At 37.8% G+C, this 20,163-nt stretch overlaps 1 protein-coding gene across 4 annotated transcripts in view; it reads right to left on the reverse strand.

Moving 5' to 3' along the window:
• Spata6 (spermatogenesis associated 6) overlaps positions 1-20,163 on the reverse strand; it is a 90,506-nt gene that overhangs the window by 54,098 nt on the left and 16,245 nt on the right. For 2 of the 4 annotated variants that reach the window (XM_057784295.1, XM_057784297.1), the window contains one exon: positions 168-209. The exons of 1 other annotated variant lie outside the window; for it this stretch is intronic. In XM_057784295.1, coding sequence (XP_057640278.1) covers positions 168-209 — 42 coding nt within the window. Of the gene's footprint in view, positions 1-167; positions 210-13,344; positions 13,394-14,518; positions 14,657-20,163 lie in introns of those variants that run through there. One more of the 4 variants, XM_057784294.1, reaches the window with a different exon arrangement.

Here is a 20,163-nt window from a genome sequence, read left to right on the forward strand (position 1 = left end):
GCAACCACTTGGTGGCTCACAATCATCTGTAATGAAATCTGGTGCCTTCTTCTGTCTGCAGACATACATGCATACTTAACAGTATATACATAATATAAATAAAGAAATAAATATATAGATAAAAATATTCCATTGATGAGTTGCCTTATCAATAAGTAATACAATACCTGGTGGAACTAGCTGTATCAACTCGAACACTGCTGTATCATCTGAAAGTTTGAAGGAAAAATCTCCTTAAGTCAAAGAGTCAATGATAATGAGTTAATCTACTGAGAACTCAATACAAAGGCATAATTGCTTCATCCATTCTTTTAGCTTCTGCTGTTTTCCATGAATGGAAGTCTCATTTGATCTTCCATCCATGTAATCCATCCATGAAGAAATATTACTTTCTTCATTTATGCCATAACTTGTGGTTCCAATGAAAAAATAAATATGGCCCCTTTTTCTTATATCCTTCTTTGTTTTCCAAAATTCATCCCAAAAGATGGATGAGTGTGCATGGGCATTTGCTGCCATGCCTGAGGACCTGACTGATACCTGGGACCCACATAATAGAAAAAGGAAAGCAACTATCCTAAATAAAGCTCTGACTTCCTCATGTGCCATAACATAAGAACAAGTGACCCACATACAATAAATAAATATAAAAAGTTAAAAGTCAAAATAATTACTGACTAGACAACATGTTTGTTTATCTCCTAGTAGTCTGTACATGTTTCTATAAATATGTTGTATATATTTATTAATCTGAGTGATAACAAGTTATGTATGTGTATTATGAAATATGTTCTGAAATATTTTTGATAAAATTTTAAAACTAAGAAAAGAAATAAATCATCTTTGTCCTCTGGGAATGCGTTGAAAGGCTAACTGCTTCCTTCCTGTAACTTCTACTATTTTCCATGGAGTATCATTCTACCCTTCATACATTATTCCACCTATAAAGAAATTCTAAGTTTTCCACTTAAGGCATAGCTGGGACAGGTGTAGTTAACAGAATTTAAACTTGAAAAATAACATCTTTGAACAATCACTTAAAGAAGAAATTATGAGGGAAGTGTAAAAATATATTGAGGTGAATTGAAAAAATATAACATCAAGATTTATGAAACAGAAAACAATGTTAGGGTAGAAATTTCTAACTATGTATACTTAAATCAAAAAAAAATAAAAATTGTGTTTTGGAATAAGCTTTTTGTACACTGTGAAGATGTGTCTTTGCCAAAGCACCTTCATATTGGTTTAATAAAAAGCTAAATGGCCATTAGCTAGGCAGGAGGTATATAGGCATGGTAGCCAGACACAGAGGACACTGGGAAGAAGAAAAGCAGGGTTGCCAGGAGACAACATAGAGTGAGCAAGAGATGCTGGAGGACAGGTAAAGCCACGAGCCACATGGCAATACATAAATTAATAGAATGGGTTAATTTAAGTTGTAAGAGTTAGTAACATGCCTAAGCTATGACTTAGCTTTTATAAAAATAATAATAAATTTCTGTGTCATTATTGAGGAACCAGTGGTCTAAATGAAAAGGCATAACCACAAAAAAAAAAGAAAAAAAAACCTTCAAATCAACAGCTGTATAGCTTAAGGAACCAGAAAATGAAGAATAAATTAAATCCAAACACAGAGAAAGGTTAAACTAAATATTAGAACAAATATAAGTAAAACATAAAAACAGAGACATGAATAGAATCAAAAATTGTTTTCAATTAATGACAAAATTGCCAGAGATTTTCATATATAAAGGTGTTTGTTATCTATGAAAACTTGTACATAAACTATACTGTCTAGATAAAATTGACAAATTTCAAGCAGAAAAAAACTACTTTCATAAAACAGGAAATCTGTCTTTAATAATAATATTTCACAATAGTCAAGAATTCCCTAAGAAATAAAGACATGATATATTTCACTATCTTTCTCAACTTTGTTAGAATAAGTAGAAGAGATGGCATTTGGTATCTTATTATATAAGGGATGTATTTCCCTAAAACCAGAGTCAAACACGCAAGAAAATTACAGAAAAGAAACCCTTTATGCTAAAACTCTCATTACATAAGAGAAGCAAAATTCAACAACACATTAGAAAAATACACCGTGGATGCTGTGGTTTGAATGAGAAATGTCCTCCATAAGCTCGTATATTTGAACACTTGGTCCCCTTTGGGGAAAGGCTGTGGAACCTTTTGGGGACAAGTTCTTGCTGGAGGATCTACATCACTGAGGACAGGCTTTCCCAGTACAGAAAACCACTAATAATCAGTCCTGCAAGCTTCTCCTCTAAGATCAAGAACAAAGCAAGGATGCTCTGCATCTGTTCAACAAGAAGTCCTAGCTAGAGCAAGGAGGCCAGAAAAATATACCAAGGCATTCAAATTGGAAAACAAGATGAGCTGTGCTTACATGGCATGAAACTACCTTTAAGGCAGGCATATAGACCAGTGAGATAAAAGAGAGAACTCAAATAAATCCTTAAGTGGGCAGTTCTGATAAGGTGCAATGCCATCGGTAAGGAAAGAGAATGTTTTCAATAAACGGCAATGGGGAAAAGAGTGCATATACACGAGAGAATGAGTTTACACCACTCCCTAGAATACCACATATAAAAATTAGCTTAAAATGACCAAGGGCTAAATCTGAGCCTTAAAACTTTAAAACTCATAGAAGAAAATGTAATACAAAAGCTTCACCATATTGGATTTGGGGTGATTTTTTAGGTAAGACACCAAAGACACAGGTGACAGAAACCAAGACTAGAAGACTTTGGATTTCTCTGTCACAACGTGATGCCAGCAGACCAGAGTCAACACGAAGTTGACAATATTAGCAAATTCAATATTCTTAAGAAATTTAATGTCCATAATAAATAGAAACAGAAATCTCCTAAAATTTAACAATTAAAAGGAAACAGCCCAATTAAAACATGGCCAAGGGGTTAAAGAGACAGCACAGTGGTTACAAGCCCTGGCTTTTCTTCGTGAGAAGCTGCTTCAATTTCCAACACCCAATAGCAGCTCAAACCTCAGTAATTCAAGTCCCAGAGGCTCCAGTCTCTTCATCTGGCCTCTACAAGCACTGCACACAGGTAGATCACAGACATACACACATGCAAAACACCTGAACACACAAAAAATATAGATAAACAATTTTAAATGCTCATAAGACTTGAACAGGCATTGTGCCAGAAGGGATACATATGAATGATATCCACATAAAAAGTTTTACCACATGACTAACAACGAAGGAAATTTAAATCAGAACTAAAATGATCTCACATCCATTATGAGTCTCCTGCAGTAGTTGAGGATGTAAAATGTTATTGCTGCTATGCAATGGGTATATTGATTTCTCCAAAAATGCTCAAGAAAATAGAATACAGATAGTCTACATATAGAAATATACAAAACCAAACTGAAAGCACTCATATTTACACATCCATTTTCATAGCAACGTTATTCACAATATTTAAACAACCCAAATACCCATCACTAGAGAAAGCAGCAAATGTCTTATAAACATACAGTGAAATATTACTCAACCTTAGGAGGAAGAAACTTCTGACATTCTATGGTACGCACCTTGAAGGTACCATTGATAAACGGTATTTTTCTATTGTCATAGAAACAAAGTAGAATGGATGGTAAAGGGGAATAAAGCTACTGCTTCACGCTGCAGTTCTGAATGATAAATTAGGGAGTTAGAGAAATGCATGGTGGTGACTGTCACACAAAATTATAAATGCATTTAATACAACTAAACTGTACACTTAGATGATTGAGGTGGTAAATTTTATGTTATGTATATTTTACGACAATTAAAAATACTTTGGGGAGAAAGATATTAAATTATTAAAGAAAAGCTTTATATGGAACTGATCGGCTGGAAGCCAACAGTCAGTTAAAGTAAACAAATCTCCTAGACCATGTAGGACAATTAGTCTCATTTTCTAGCTGCCCTTTATTATATAACTAGAACTATGTTCCTCCTTCCTCTGTAAAAGTTGTCATTTACACATGTATTGTTAGCATGAATTACACATTAAATGTATTACAATACCCCAGAAATTCTAATCACATGCAGTAAATAAAAAAACCTGCAGTAAGTACATCATGCAGAAGAGTCAGAATGCTGTTAGCGTCTGCTCCATAACACAAACCACCATGATAATTAACTCTAAATGCCTACCTCTAGGATCTAAATTTTCAGAATGTACATTTATATTTATAGCAAACCTCCTCAAAGTTTCAGGAAAAACTTTAGAAAAGGCTAGGTGGCAAGAATATAAGAGCCAGAAGAGAAGATAAAAGAAGAGTTGTGAAGCTCTGTATTATTGGCAGGACACAATGAATGTAATCATGGTGGAATAGGAGCTGCGACTGCCATCAATGCGCATGCACAAGACTGAACCTGTCAATCATGGATTGAGGAGGGGTTCATAGGTCCCTATCACTCCTTGGTAAACTATTGTCTCCTAATGGATTAAGCTGTCTCAAGTTCAAACCCACGGATAACACCACCACTCTCCTATAAGTTTCAAACTCATAGTCACATAGATGACCCTGGTTAAATTCAGTGAGCCACAGAGCAAAACAAATCAAGATTACCTGGAGAAAAGGCCATATGGGTGGGGAGAGGAGACAAAGGGAATTGGGGTGGCTCAGAGAGTGGGAAATAACAGTAACTAGAATGCACTATATATGTATCTTCCTAAAGTCCAGTGATTTGGAGTCTGGAAACTCTCCAAAGGAGCAGAGGGGTGTGAACTGGAAGTGGTTAGTTCTAAAGTAAAACCAATCATCATAATAGTAGCGTAACAATAAGTCACAAATCAGTGATAACAAAGACCATTTAAGTAATTCCTATGTCCAAGGACTACTGGAATCTCTTGATCTAAGGTCAGTATGGGATCTGCCCATTTATTTGACAGTCTATGAAAAAGCTTGGGATCCTCTTCAGTATTTGGACAATGCTCAAATTAATTTTAGATGACATATTCTTTACTTAATGGAATTTGGATTTTAGATTGGCAAGCACACAGTAGTTTTGCATTCTTACACAACTGGGAATGATATGTGTTGCCACTCTGCCTGGCCATGTGAACATGAGAGTGTGAAGCCTAAAAATGAGGTGGACTTAAGTCTTATGCCATAGCAATTTTTATTCAGGGCATCAGACAGACAGTTTTTATTGTGAGGGCATTCTGAGGGTTAAACAGGGGCACGTGAGCAAAGTTCACTCAAGTTCAAGTTGTATACAGTCACAAGGGCAAAGTCACCTGAGTTTAGGTTGTATACAGCTGGGAGAAACATCATTCTAACAATAATGGGTAAGGTGATGGTAATCTAAAGTAAACCACTATTTACTACACCTGGGAGGGACACTAAAGCATATTCCAAGAACAAATCCCTGTTATAGAGCAGCAGAGGTTACAAGACTCTTGCCTTGCTTACTTTGAGTTTTCTCACAAGCTCTCAGAAATCCCACACAGCTTCATCATGGCCCGTGTTCTGACAAAATGTAACTCGCCATCCCAGTAGTAAAATAAGTAGGTGGAAATTCTGGAAGATCCCACATTAGGCCAGCAACTTTCCTTTTCGCAGTTTTTGTCTTTGTTAGGGAGATTCGATTTTACATTTCATTGAAGTGAACAGTTCTGTCACTTGTTATGATGCTGTGTTGAAGCTTAAAGGCTGGCTCCAGTGGAAGCTCACTGCAGAGATAGGTGTTGGTTGACCCCACACTACCCTTCCTTTCTACTTACTCCCTTCCATTAGAAATCTTTGTCGTTCTTAGAACTGTAAAGCATATATAGGCCAACCTAACAGCAAATTACATCCCCCTTCATATTTTGATGATGTCTCACAACATGAGGTAAAACATGTAATACAAGCCATTTACTTATTCTTTAAAATGACAGCCACTTTCCCAATATAAATGAAACCAAGATTCAGGAAGACATATGACATAACAAAGGGGAAAGCAACTACATTAGTCTCAAAATAAATCTATCAGTCTAAATCTGATCATAAGAGATCAGGCCAAGTTTAATATAAAAATCCTCTTAACTCTAACAGAGTACTTAAGAAATAAGGGGGACTGCCTAAGAAGATATAAAGATAGCTTAAAAGAACATGGTAATAAGAGATGCCATGTAGTCAGTAACCCTAGGGGCTCAGACAAAACACCCAAAGAAAGCCTTCCCGAGCCCTCCATCCCACTGATGGTATCTAGATACTGTGGAATGGGTACCACCTTGGCCCACCCAAGAAGTCACTCTAGGTAGCTGGAATCTGCCCTCTGAAATTTGCTAGAATTCCTCTTCTAGGGTACCAAGAAGGCAACTCACAGGGAGACTCTTCTCCAGAAGCAATTCACTGAATATCCAGCAAGGACGGCTAGGGAAGTGGTGACTGGCTACTGTGTGCTGAAATTACTGAGCACTGAGAAACTACAAGGGCCTCAGAAACTTGCTTCCAAAGAAAATGTCTAGTGAGTTCACCATACTTGGAAGTTGTGTTTTTCCTGCAATATTTCTCCAGGGCCTTCTAATGAACACATCAAAAAGAAATATTTAAGGGACCCAAACCAGTTTCTACAGAATAAGGAAAAGGATTGAATTTAGTAACTGAGGGGCAATAAATTGACAATCGGCATGTTCCATGACACAAACAAAATATTTATACATACTACAGACTTGGCATACCAAAAGTTGACAGAGACATATTATACATAGTTAGGAAAATCAAAGAGTGTCATAAAAGCAATTAGGCCTTCACATAACCATTGCTTCATCTTCAAAGAACTAAACTTCTTCTACCACTAAAAAAAAAAAAGTTTAAATTGAAGTCAGAATATAGAAGACCTGAATGCTAGTGGCCTACCTGAACTAAAATGTAGAAATATAGGCATGTGTCACATAAAAAATGCTTCTGTTAATAACAAACCTCATATAAGACTGTGTGATATCACTCATACAACACATGATTATAGACAGCTGAAATACTTCTATCTCAGCAATAGTTGTGATTTTCTATGTTTAGAGAGGCTTAGATATAAATATTTACCAAGACTCTACAGTTGTCTGATACTTAGAATAATGAAATACTATGAGTCTGTAGCCAATGGGTCTACTGGACAGACTTTGCCCTAGAGTGTCTAAGCACACTTATGTTTACAAAATGATGATTTCAGAATGTCTCCTTGCTGTGAGTGATGCATGACTTCAGATAGATACAACTCATTCAATGCCAACAAATACAATTGGTTTCCAGTATTGGGGGAACATTTCCAAAAACAGGCTTTAACGACGAGTAAACAACTCACAATGAATTTGAAAGGACTGAAATCCTATAAATTAAATTCTCATGATCAATATCAGAAAGAAATAAAGGATGTTCCCAAATGTTTGGAAATAAAATAATATTTCAAAGAACTAAAAGATAAGAGAAATAACACCAAAAATAAATATACTTATTATTATTAATATTAGTTAATAAAAGTTACAAAAAAACAATCAGTGGGTATATTGAAATTCACAATTTTAAATCTTATTTCATAAGGAAAGAAGTTACTGAGGTCAGTCATTTAAGCTTCTGCCTCAAGGACCTAGAAAAGAGAAAATCATACAAAATGTAGATATAAGGGACAATGACATCAACATGACGATCGATGCAACAGAAAAGAAAAATGAAAGGAAATCATTAAAACCGATAACTTGATTCTTAAATGTATCTACATAATTAATAAACTGTTAGACCAGTGGTTCTCAACCTTTCTAAGGCTGCAACCCTTCATTAGTACAATTCCTTATGTGTGATGACCCACAACCATAAAATGATTTTCGTTGCTACTTCCTAACTGTTATGAATCATAATGTAAATATCTGTGCTTTCCGATGTTCTTAGGAGACCTCTATGAAAAAATCGTCCAAGCCCCAAAAAGGTCTCAACCCAGAGGTTGAGAACAATGGTTCTCATTAACCATTGTTAACCCAGCAAAGAAAGAACAGAGAAAATCAATGAACAAAATCTAGAGTGGAAAAAAAGAAGGAACATCACTGTTATATCAAAATTAAGAGGATCCTAAAGAGAAACTGAGAAAGTAAACAGCCAGCCTAGAGCGGTCGGTGGGGTTCCCAAGAACACAAGCACCAGCATTGACTCTGAAGAACTTGGAGGACAGCCTAAAACATTCCCACTGTGAAAAGCCTGGTGTCGTGGCTCCTGATGAATTCTGACTGCTAACGATAAAATAGCATAAACTCTACCCAGTCTTCCCAGGAAAGTGAAAGGACATTTTCAATTCATTCTGTGAAGCCAGTGACGCCTGAACAGCAATAACAAATAAAGCAGAACAAAAAAGAATAAGAAATTACAAGCAGGCTAAAGCCCCTCACAGACATGAAATCATAAAAATGCATTAGCAAACTGAATCCACAAATATATAAGAAGGTTCTCTAGTATCACCAGGTGTGAGCTGTATAAGAACTGGAAGGGTCAGTTTAGCACTGGAAAATCTATTAATACAATAAGTCATATTTAAACAATAATAGAGGAAAAAATACATTGTCATCTTAACTGAGAAAGGTATTTGACAAGCAAGACCTGTTCACGATAAAAATTCTAAACCTTTTCTTCGGTTTCTAAATGTGGCAGAACTTCAGATGAGGCTGGACAGCAAAACCTGGAGCCAGCATCACATCTTGTGGAAGACTGGATGTTTCCCTCAGCATCAGAAAAAAGAAAAGACCTTTTGCTTCTGTGTCACCACTGTGCTGGACATACAGGGGAAGAAATATCATTATAAAACTAGAAATTAATATAACACTATTTTTATCTATTTTTAGACAATAAAAATTAGTCTATAAACGGTTTTGTTTTTGTTTTTCAAGGCAAGGTTTTGCTATAGCTTTGAGCCTTCCTGGAACTAGCCCTTATAGACCACGCTGGCCTTGAACTCACAGAGATCTGCCTGCCTCTGCCTCCCAGGTGCTGGGATTAAAGGCATGTGCCACCACCCCCTGGCTCAGTCTATAAATTTTAACTGACAAAAATATAAAGAATGATAAAAAAAAAATTAACTGAAGTAAAGAACAAGTTTAGCTGCCATGGGACTGAAAGTATATAAAATCTATTTAATTTCTATAGACTAGAAATAGGAGTCAAAATAAATCTAATAAGACAATTTTATTTATTCTGGCATCAAACTGAATAAAATATTTAGAAGTGAATTTAACAGTACAAGACTTAAAAGCTTAGAATATTTAAAATATTGCAGCTATAAATTAATCTACAAACACATATATTATGTTAATAGAGACTTGATACTTTTAAGAAGGAAGTTTGTCACAAATGTACCTATTCACTTAGGCACTGCTCTACCAACACTCCTCCTTCCTACTTCCCGGCCAGCTCTATGTCAAATTGTCAAGCTAACACCATGATTCACATTGCATGCAAAACTATGAACACAGAACTAGTCTAAATGAAGTTGAAAGACTTATACAGTATAGCTTCGAAGTTTTTATAAAGTTAAAGTGAGCAAGACAGTAATAATCACTTAAGGATAAATATGTAGATGAATGGAACAGACCAAACAAACCTTCACATCACAGTCAGGTGCTTTTTAAATAAGGTTCAAAAGACAAATCGATGAAGGAAAGGATCATCTTATAACCAATGGGACCTCAGCCAAAGAAAGAAACAAAGTATGATTGGGGCGGGTAGCTATACTCTAACTTCATCATACAATATCTAAAATTAAGTCAAAATATATCATAGTTGTAAAATGCAGAACTAAAATGATAAAATTTCAATAGTACAGGGAAAAATTTGATGTAACCCTAAGTTGACCAAAATTTCATAGGCACAATACCAAAAGCATAACCCATAAAAAAAAGGACACAATGGACTTAATTCCTCAAAAGGCATCATTGATAACAAAAAATTCAGAGACTAGGAATAATATTTACAAACTGTTCACTTGATAAAGGACTTACATTTGGAATATTAAAATTTAAAACTTATATAATTTAATAGGAAGACAAACAACACAATTCAAAAACAGGCAAAATATTTGAATAAGTATTTATAAGGAAATTATGAATGGCTAATAAGCCCATAGAATAATATTCAAAATCACTAGAGCTGAAATGAAAATTTGAAATACAATGGGATATGTGTATACACCCACCAAAATAGCTACATGCCAAAAGACTGATATGGGTTTGGGAGACAATATGGCAAAACAAGCCTTCATGAACTTCAAAGGAGTATAAAATGGTGTAATGGCTTTTAAAAATGTGTTGACTATACTCAAATTTTAAACATATACCTAGCCTATAAACCAACAGATACTAATAGATTTGTTATCTATTTCCAATAACCAAACAGTCCAAATGCTCATTATAACAGAATACTATTTGGCAATAAAAAGAAATGCATGTCTTGTATATGGAAAAATATGAATGGGCCTCAAAAACATTATTCTAAATTAAGAAGCTTGAGAAGGAAAAATGAGGCAAGGCAAGTCTGTAGAGAGAAATAGATGAGAGGTTGCTGAGAAGTGCAGGCAGACACAGAGGTTTTGCTGCAAGGTATTTGAGCAAACTATGTAAATATGTACTTCTGTTTTACCTTGTCTGCGTAAGGGACCTAACTGGTTTAATAAAGAGCTGAATTGCCAACAGCAAGGCAAGAGAGAAAAGGCGGGACTTCCAAGGACAGTGAGGAACTCTGGGAAGAACAGAGGTGAGTGACACCAACAAGATGTGAAGGGAGGCATATATACATTAAGGAGGAAATATAATGAGTCATGTGACAGAATATAGATTAATAGAACTAGATTTAATATAAGTTATATGAGCTAGTTGAGAATAAGTCTAAACTAAAGACCAAGATTTCATAATAACGTCTCCATATCATTATTTGGGAGCAGGTGGGCCAACAAATTCTAACTACAGGGGCTGAATACATGGAAAGTTTGAGAGTGACAGAAATATACTAAACTGGATAGTGGTGATATCTTATACTTGCATTAACATCCTGAAAACTGGTTAACTACAAGGGCTAAATTCCACGATGTGTAAGTTTTGCTAAAACTATTTAACAAGAAAAAAGATATTTGATGTGGGAGGTCCTTCTGTTTATGTGTTGATTTTATTGGTTAATGAATAAAGAAAACTGGCTTGGCCTATAGCATGAAAGGAGGAAGGTGGAGTTAGGAGAAGTCATGGATCCGTCACCTGAGACAGACACTGGGAACTTTAGCTGGTTAGCCACAGCCACGTGGCAATATACAGAATAATAGAGATTAGTTAGTTTAGGATATGAGTTTAGCTAGAAAAATGCTTAAGCCTTTGGCCAAACAGTATTGCAAATAACATGTTTTTCTAAGAGATTATTTTGGGTGGCTGAGCACCAACAAGCAGCCCCCTCGTACAACAAATTAGCACACCAGTGTGGTAGACTAGATCCATGTAAAACCTAAGAGGGCTTGAAAAGAAATTCTAGACACTAAAAAACAAAGTTTAGCCACATTTTTCCCTGAATGGGCTTTGCTTGAAGCAGCATGCTATAGCTCCTTTAAGAGAGGTCTTACTGATTCAGGGATAGCAGCCACATGGTTTCAAAATAGAAGCTTCCTGGTCATGGGCCATGCTGCTAGCATGAACTCCGACTCTTTCAGGAAAATGAGCATTTGGATAGAGTTTGTGAGCAATGTGCTAGGGCTTCCTTAGTGACAATGTGGACCACGGACCGCCTGTGTGCCTGGAAGTAGGTTGTGTGCCTGGAAGTGGGGCACCGCGCACGACTCAGAGGCACAAGTGGCTCCGCCATGCTGGACTGGGCGGGGTAAACAGGTACTTCCATATTTCCCTTAGTAATGGTGCAGCATAAGTTTTAGACAGGGTGGGGCACGCGGGAAGTATCGTATATACCATAGTAATGGCACAGCTTGAGTTTTAAGATGTGCTTAGCATTTTAAAAAGTGCTCCTGGACAGTAAAAAATTACAGATATGCAATAAAGACAAATCCAGAATAATATGCTTTTTCTGAGTCATTATTTCAGGTCTAAGCTAGCCAGCCAGCTGGGCCCCAACAAGCAGCTCCCTCTTCCAACAGATATGATAAAGACTTGCCCTACATTTTTTATAGGAACTGTATTTCAGAAGAGCTGAACCTCTGAGAAGAAAAAATTATAAAGAGTCCCAGGTAGATGTGTTTCTAGGAATGGAGACATTTATGTGTTTCTTTTGCTTTTTCCTTATTTTTACTCTTTATTTTATTTTTAAATTTTTATTTTATTTGGGGGAGGTATCTATTTGTTTAAAGGCTTAGAGTTGGATGGATGGAGAGGTAGAGAGGATCTGGAAGGACTTGAGGGGGAACTGTGATCAGAATATATTATATAAAAATTATTTTCAATTAAAACAATAAAAGTAAATGCATAGGCCTGCAGGCAACAGTTGCCACCAAGCTTATTTTACCACAGTGGAAAATACAATGCATGTCCTAGAAGAGTAAGGAAATAAGATACTGGCCCCTGGTGCAAAGCATTGTCTGGCTAAACCACTAGCCCAAAATCCCATGAATGAAAGTAGGGTGCTTTGTTTGCACCATCTGTCCTAAATTTTAGCTTGCTGCATGGTTCCATGTTTCTAAGTTATTACATTGCCCCTGGGGTGGGGACTGAGGGAAAGCATAGAGGGGACACACATACTGATGCCCAGCATCACTGGCCTTTTGAGATGTGAAGATCAGTCTTGATCTCAGACCCTTTCTACTTTGAAGCATAAATGTCAGCCTTCCATTTTAAAACCAGAGGCTGACAGGTTCTTCCCAAGTGTACACCTCGCTCTGCTGTCTGTGTAGCTGTTTCTAGCTGAGCCCTATGGGTAGTGTGTACTGTCATTCGGAGCTTTGAAAAATAATTGTTAACCACTGAACTTGAAGCACAGATATTTTCAGCCAGGCTACGTCGAGCTTCTTTGAGTCTCTTGACTTTCTCTACCCACACATTAAACAGTATTATTTGCAGGACATTGCTCCACCTGTCAAGAAACTCTATCGAAACACTCCCTACCATCTTGATCAAAACTATGTAAGTAATTCTTAATGTGTCGTAGACCACAACAGAAAGAGGAAAAAGTCTCAGTTTATCTACAGCAAAAAGATAAGTCTCTTTCTAGCTCATGTTTATTTTAAACTTTTTTAAATTATAAAAATATCTCAGTTCAACGTTTTTTAAAATCTACTAAACCTTTTAAACTTTTACTTAACCTCAAATCAAATATCGATGATACTTTTCAAGAAGTAATTAAAAGTTAAAGACTTACACTCAAGCTGGGCAACCACATCTCCAGGGTCTACTGCTTCAGGGAACACCTGCAGGGAGAGGGCACAGGCACAGCAGGGCAGGGTGGGGAGAGGAAGCCAAGAAGATGTAAGACAAACTCTTTCCCATTCCCATTCCCAAAGTGTCTTTTCCTTCCCAACCGAAGAAAAATCTTGGTTTGTTTGGGGGTTTTGTTGTTTTGGTTTGGGTGAGAAGATTCATTAAGTAGCCCAGTTTGGTCTTGATTTCTCAATCCTTCTGCCAAAGCCCCTCAAATCCTTGTGTTACAGAAGTAAATCACTATGCCAGGCCTCTAAACAAATCTCCAGAAATTTCTCTTCACTTCCCATTATTTCACAAATACACTTGTAACTGGATGTGCCTCCCTCTCCAGTATCACCCGCTGGAATTCTTACCTGTGCTCATTGGGATCATCTTATCTAAGTACCCCACCTCAGCAGGCTAACTCCTGACAAGAAACCGCTGTGTCTGTGAGCTCTCTACTTAGAATTCTCTCCCCCAGACCTAGTTTCATTCAAACTTTGTATATTGTCTTCTTCGGCATTAAAAAAAATTCTCCCCTAACTTTCATCCTTCCTTTATGCATTTATTAAGCTCCAGGAAGAGATGGTCTTGCCTTGTTTATTACGTGTCATCAGTACCTACCACAGTACCTACAGTGGGCTATTTTATTCTTGAAGAAAGCAAAGAAGAGAGCGGGAGGGAAGGAAAAGAGGAGGGAGGGAAGACTGGAAGACAAGGTAAGCCTGGGAGGAAGAGGCTGTGGTTGGTCATAGTTACCAGAAGCACCCTTTTTAAGGGAAATGAACTGACTTGGTAAAACAGAAAAGCAGATATTCCTAGGCAAAACTCAGCATGTGCTTCCCTATTTGGGCCTCAGTTTGTACAGAAGTTATTATTCAGCAGTCAAGATGCCATGATGTGTACAAAGCCCACTAAGGTGTCGTAGAAACAGGCTGAGTCACGTCAAGAACAGGCAACCGACTCAATGCATAATACAAGGAATATTTTCAAAAAGTCTAAATTGTTACAGCTTTCATTTGGAATCAACCCAAAGCCCATAGTCAGTGATAATAGTTTATATTGCAGGATTTTATTCAAAACTGGAATCACTGATCTCTGTTTGTTAATACTTGACCTGATTTTTGACTAACCTTTTCAAACACCATTCTGGCATTGAAGACCAGTGGAAAAGTGGCTGGGACACATTGTGTCTTCTTGTATTGGCCAAACACGCAGACACTAAGATAGATGTCCTCCTTGTCTTTCAGCACAACTCCTGGACAAGTGACCTGGAAGCAATCAGACAAGCGGCTCTAACAGCACTGGAATGCACTGAGCTATCCCACAAACAAACGTGGTGGGGGAAAGTCACTGCCCACCGGGACAGAAACCTCAAATGCTCAGAGTTCAGTGAGGTACCCTTTTTATTTCCTTCCCTCTTAGAAACCTGTCGTTTTCTTTTTTGTAAATTGATTTTTATTGAGCTCTACATTTTTCTCTGCTCCCCTCCCTGCCTCTCTCCTCTCCCCTTCAACACTCCCCTAAGGTCCCCATACTCCCAATTTACTAAGGAGATCTTGTCTTTTTCTACTTCCTATGTATATTAGATCTATGTCTCTCTTAGTATCCTCATTGTTGTCTAAGTTCTCTGAGATTGTGGTTTGTAGTCTGATTTTCTTTGCTTTATGTTTAAAAACCACCTATGAGTGAGTACATGTGATAACTGTCTTTCTGTGTCTGGGTTACCACATTGAAAATAGTGTTTTTTAGCTCCGTCCATTTTCCTGCAAAATTCAAGATGTCATTTTTTTCTGCTGTGTAGTACTCCATTGTGTAAATGTACCACATTTTCCTTATCCATTCCTTAGTTGAAGGGCATTTAGGTTATTTCCAGGTTCTGGCTATAACAAACAATGCTGTTATGAACATAGTTGAGCACATATCCTTGTGGCATGATTGAGCATCCTTTGGATATATACCCAAAAGCAGTATTACTAAGTCTTGAGGAAGGTTGTTTCCTAATTTTCTGAGAAATCGCCACACTGACATCCAAAGGGGCTGTACCAGCTTGCATTCCCACCAGCAATGCAGAAGTGTTCCCTTTACCCCACAACCTCTCCAGCATAAGTTTTCATCAGTGGTTTTGATCTTGACCATTCTTACAGGTATAAGATGGAATCTCAGAGTTGTTTTGATTTGCATTTCTCTGATGACTAAGGATGTTGAACATTTCCTTAAGTGTCTTTCAACCATTTTAGATTCCTCTGTTGAGAGTTCTCTGTTTAGGCCTGTACTCCATTTCTTATTGGATTATTTGTTCTTTTGATGACCAATTTCTTGAGTTCTTTGTATATTTTGGAGATCAGACCTCTGTCTGATGTGGGGTTAGTGAAGATCTTTTCCCATTCTATAGGCTGTCATTTTGTCTTGTTGACCGTGTCCTTTGCTTTACAGAAACTTTTCAGTTTTAGGAGGCCCCATTAATTAAGTGTTTTTCAGTGTCTGCGCTGCTGAGGTTCTATTTAGGAAGTGGTTCCCTGTGACAATGCTTTCAAGTGTACTTCCCACTTTCTCTTCTATAAGGTTCAGTGTGGCTGACTTTATGTTGAGGTCTTTGATCCATTTGGACTTGAGTTTTGTGCATGGTGATAGATATGGGTTTATTTTCATTCTTCTACATGTTGATATCCACTTATGCCAGCACCATTTGTTAATTGTGCTTTCTTTTTTCCATTTGATTTTTTTTTTTTTTTGCTTCTTTGGCAAAAATCAGGTGTTCAAAGGTGTATGGATTAATACCTGGGTCTTCTATTCAGTTCCATTGGTCCTCCTGTCAGTTCTTATGCCAATACCAGGCTGTTTTCAGTACTGTAGCTCTGTAGCAGAGTTTGAAGACAGGGATTGTGATGCCTCCAGAAGTTCTTTTATTGTACAGGATTGTTTTGGCTATCCTGAGATTTTGCTTTTCCATATGAAGCTGAGTACTGTTCTTTCACATCACTTGGGACAGTAACAACAATTCACCTATGCGAGTCACCAATACCATTCTTACCAGAGTGAAACCCTAATGCTTTTCCATGTCAACACTGACTATGATAATGAACAGAGGATTGAAACTTCATGTTCCTTGGTACACAGAAGTTGGGAATATTTTTGTGTCAGATAGTTTTACTCCATTTCTTCTCTACTACTGTTTTTTACTTTCACCTTAGTAATTCACAACCAAGTTTCTCAGCAAATCTCATTCTGTTAGCTTCATTTCCCAATCTGCTTAAAGCAAATTTGTCACATTGTCTCACTGGTGTCCCTTCCAATTTGTAACATACACAAAAGTGGTGGCCAGTAAGAGGGCTCATGGGTAAAGAAGCCTGGTGACCTGAGTATGAGCCAAAGGACAATCATAAACAAATTTTCAGTCAAAAGAAAAAAAAAGAAGACAGCAGTGGACATTCAAGAAGACAAATCTTAAAAGCCAAAGGAGAAAAATATATCATAAAGTCAGGGAAAAAGTGAAATGGCTTAGCTAAAAGAAGAATACTTTCAAAAAATGATTTAATAAACAGAAAAACTATTCACAAAGAAAGGGAAATAAAGAGATTGCCAGATCAAAATAGGAAAGTAATTCATCCCCACTAGAGCTCTGGTACAGAAGAGGACCTTGCCAGGACCTCAGATCTACATGAAAAGAAATACAGCCTCCTTAGCTGAACTATGCGCTTGTGGTTTGTCTGTCATTTAACAATGGCAAGGCTGGAACAGTAGCTCAGCGGCAGAGCAATGCCTGCTGTGCATGAGGCCCTAGTTTTGACCCCCAGTACTGACAGGAAAACAAGCAGAAAAGATCATCCCAGAAAGCAACAGTTACGATACTGCTGCAAATCAAACTCCATTCTCACTTAAAGAAAAAGAGGACACCAAAGTCAGGAGAGGTGGGGGGGGTGGGGTGGATCTGGGAGGAGTTAGGGGAAACTGGAAATGTAGGGGTAAATATGATCAAAATATACTGTATCCATGTGTGAAATTCTCAAAGAAGTAATTTGTATATGTTCAAAGATGTAATTTTATGACAATAATATTATAATGAGGGGAGGAAACAACAAAACAGAAACAAAAATTTTAGGTGTATTGCTGAAATTAAACTTACATTAATCTACAATATACTAATATAAGTTAACAATTGTAAACCTTATATCAATTCGTAGCAAAATGAAACCATCAAAAAGTAATTGGAAAATTACAGTTGACACCAACTTGCAAAGGCAAACTTAGTTTTCCCCAATGGCATCTAAGTGTACAAACCACATGTAAGCACAGGCCTCATGCCCAGCGATGGATGGCCAATCCAAAACAAATCTAGGGCTATTTTTGGAAACCTTTTATCCCATATTGCTTTGTTTTTTGCTTGTATATTATAGTTTCCAATTTAGTGTTTTGTGGGTTTTTGTTTTGTTTTCTGTGTGTTTTTTTTTTGTAGGGTTTTTTCTTGGTGGAGGGTTGTTTGGTGCCTGTTTTTTAGAAGAGAGATGGATGGGAGGATGGAGAGGATCTGGGAGGATGTGGGGAAGAGAAAAGAATGATCAGAATCTATTGTACAAAGAAATTTTGAAAAACAAAATTCTGCTATAGTCATAGATTGCCTGTAGTTCAATTATCATCAGAGAGGCTTCATCCAGCAACTGTTAAAAACAGACCCACAGCCAGACACTAGGCTGAGCTTGGCAACCCTACCGAAGAGAGGGAGAGAGGACTGTAGGAACCAGAGGAGTCAAGGACATTAGAAGAAAACCCACAGAATCAACTAACCTGGGCTCACAGGGGGTCACGGAGACTGACATGACGACCAGGGAGCCTACACGGGACTGAACTTGGCCCTCTGCAGACATGTTAGAATTGTGTAGCTTGGTCCTCTTGTGGAACTCCTAACAGTGGGAGCAAGGGCTGTCTGTGACTCTTGCTGGCTCTTGGGACCCTACTCCTCATATTGGGTCCCCTTGCCCAGCCTTAGTACATGGGGTGGTGCTTAGTCTTACTGCAACCTGATATGCTGTGTTTTGCTGATATCTATGGGAAGCATGTCCTTTATTGGACAAAAATGAGGAGGAGGGCGAGGTGGACAAAGGGGGAGTTGGGAGGAAGACTGGGAGGAGAGAAGAGAGAAGAAACTACAGCTAAGATATAAAATAAGTAAATAAATAAGTAGAAAAGATTTCTAAGCCGGGCGGTGGTGGCGCACGCCTTTAATCCCAGCACTCGGGAGGCAGAGGCAGGCGGATCTCTGTGAGTTTGAGACCAGCCTGGTCTACAAGAGCTAGTTCCAGGACAGGCTCCAAAACCACAGAGAAACCCTGTCTCAAAAAAAACAAAAACAAAAACAAAAAAAAATAAGAAAAGATTTCTAAATAAATGGACCTAAAGGAAACAGTTAAAATCATGATAAACTGGATGTAAACAAGTGGAATAAACTTAGTTAACAAATATTTAAAATGTTAATTGTGGCCCTCATATCAATCACTCACAAAAATAAACTAAAATAAAACAATAAGAAAATCAGGACAAAAGGAAGAGGCTGTGGTGGTTTGAATGAAAATGGCTCCCAAAGGCTCGTAAGGATTAGAGAATTTGTGGCCTTGTTGGAGGAAGTATTTCACTGGGGGTGGGTGGACACTGAAGTTTCAAAGCTCAAGCCATGCACAATGACTCTCTCTCTCTCTCTCTCTCTCTCTCTCTCTCTCTCTCTCTCTCTCTCTCTCGTCTGCTCAGCTCCCTCTCCAGCACTGTGTCTGTCTGCATGCTGCCATGCTCCGTAATGATAATGGACTAAACCTCTAAAACTGTAAGCAAACCAAACTAAATGCTTTCCTGACGGTTGCCATGGTCATGGTGTCTCTTCACAGCAATAGAACAAGACAAAGATAGACTAAGACAGAGGCATTAATAGAGAGAAACAAAGTCCCACGACTCAGAGAACAAAGAGCAAAGTGACAGCTGTAAATCTATCTTTACCACAATTATAGTAAAGGAAAATTCATTAAGCACACCCATCAAGAGACAATGCCGAATGAATTAAAAACTATTGCCCAGCTTCATATTTCAGGAGGTAACCAGATAAAAACTGCTGGATTAAAAGATGTCTGACTCCAAAGCCCTTCCCAGTGGCGAATCCTCAGGGAAAATTAACTGTTTCCTTCGAAACATGGAGGGTGTGAGCATCCTGCTTAATAAGCACCCACAGCCAGATCTACTTAGAGAAACGGCCTCGTGAATGAGCATAAACCCAACAGCACAGCAGTTTCAATTTAAGAACCACAAAGTAAAACTGAAGGAAGTAAATGCAAGCTTATTCAGAAGCTGCACAGAAAACCCTGAGGATTGAGGCAAGATACAGACATCACAGACTCCTGACAGCACATACTACCCCCAGTTTCCCCACACCATGTGAAGCCCTCATCCCAACTCCGGGTGTTCCTCTGTTTAAGATCTCTAGAGAGGGGCAGGGAGAGGCTCTGTGGGGAAGAACACACATTGCTTCTCTAGTTCAGTTGCCATTGCCCCCCGATGGCCTCCACAGCACTCACACAATGCAGTGTGTATACACTTATACACACACACACACACACACACACATGAAAACTTCAAAATAAAAAAAAAAGATCCCAGGAGAACAGATTGGGGGCCAAAAAGAAGTTATTTTCAGCTTAAGTCAAAAGCCAACTATATATGACCTCCATTCCACTTTATTAATTCAATTCTGTTTCTTCTGATTATGTGTACTAGACAAAGAGAGAAAGCTAGACAC

The sequence above is a fragment of the Chionomys nivalis genome, chromosome 11, assembly GCF_950005125.1.
Source record: "Chionomys nivalis chromosome 11, mChiNiv1.1, whole genome shotgun sequence".
Classification (NCBI taxonomy): Eukaryota; Metazoa; Chordata; class Mammalia; order Rodentia; family Cricetidae; genus Chionomys; species Chionomys nivalis.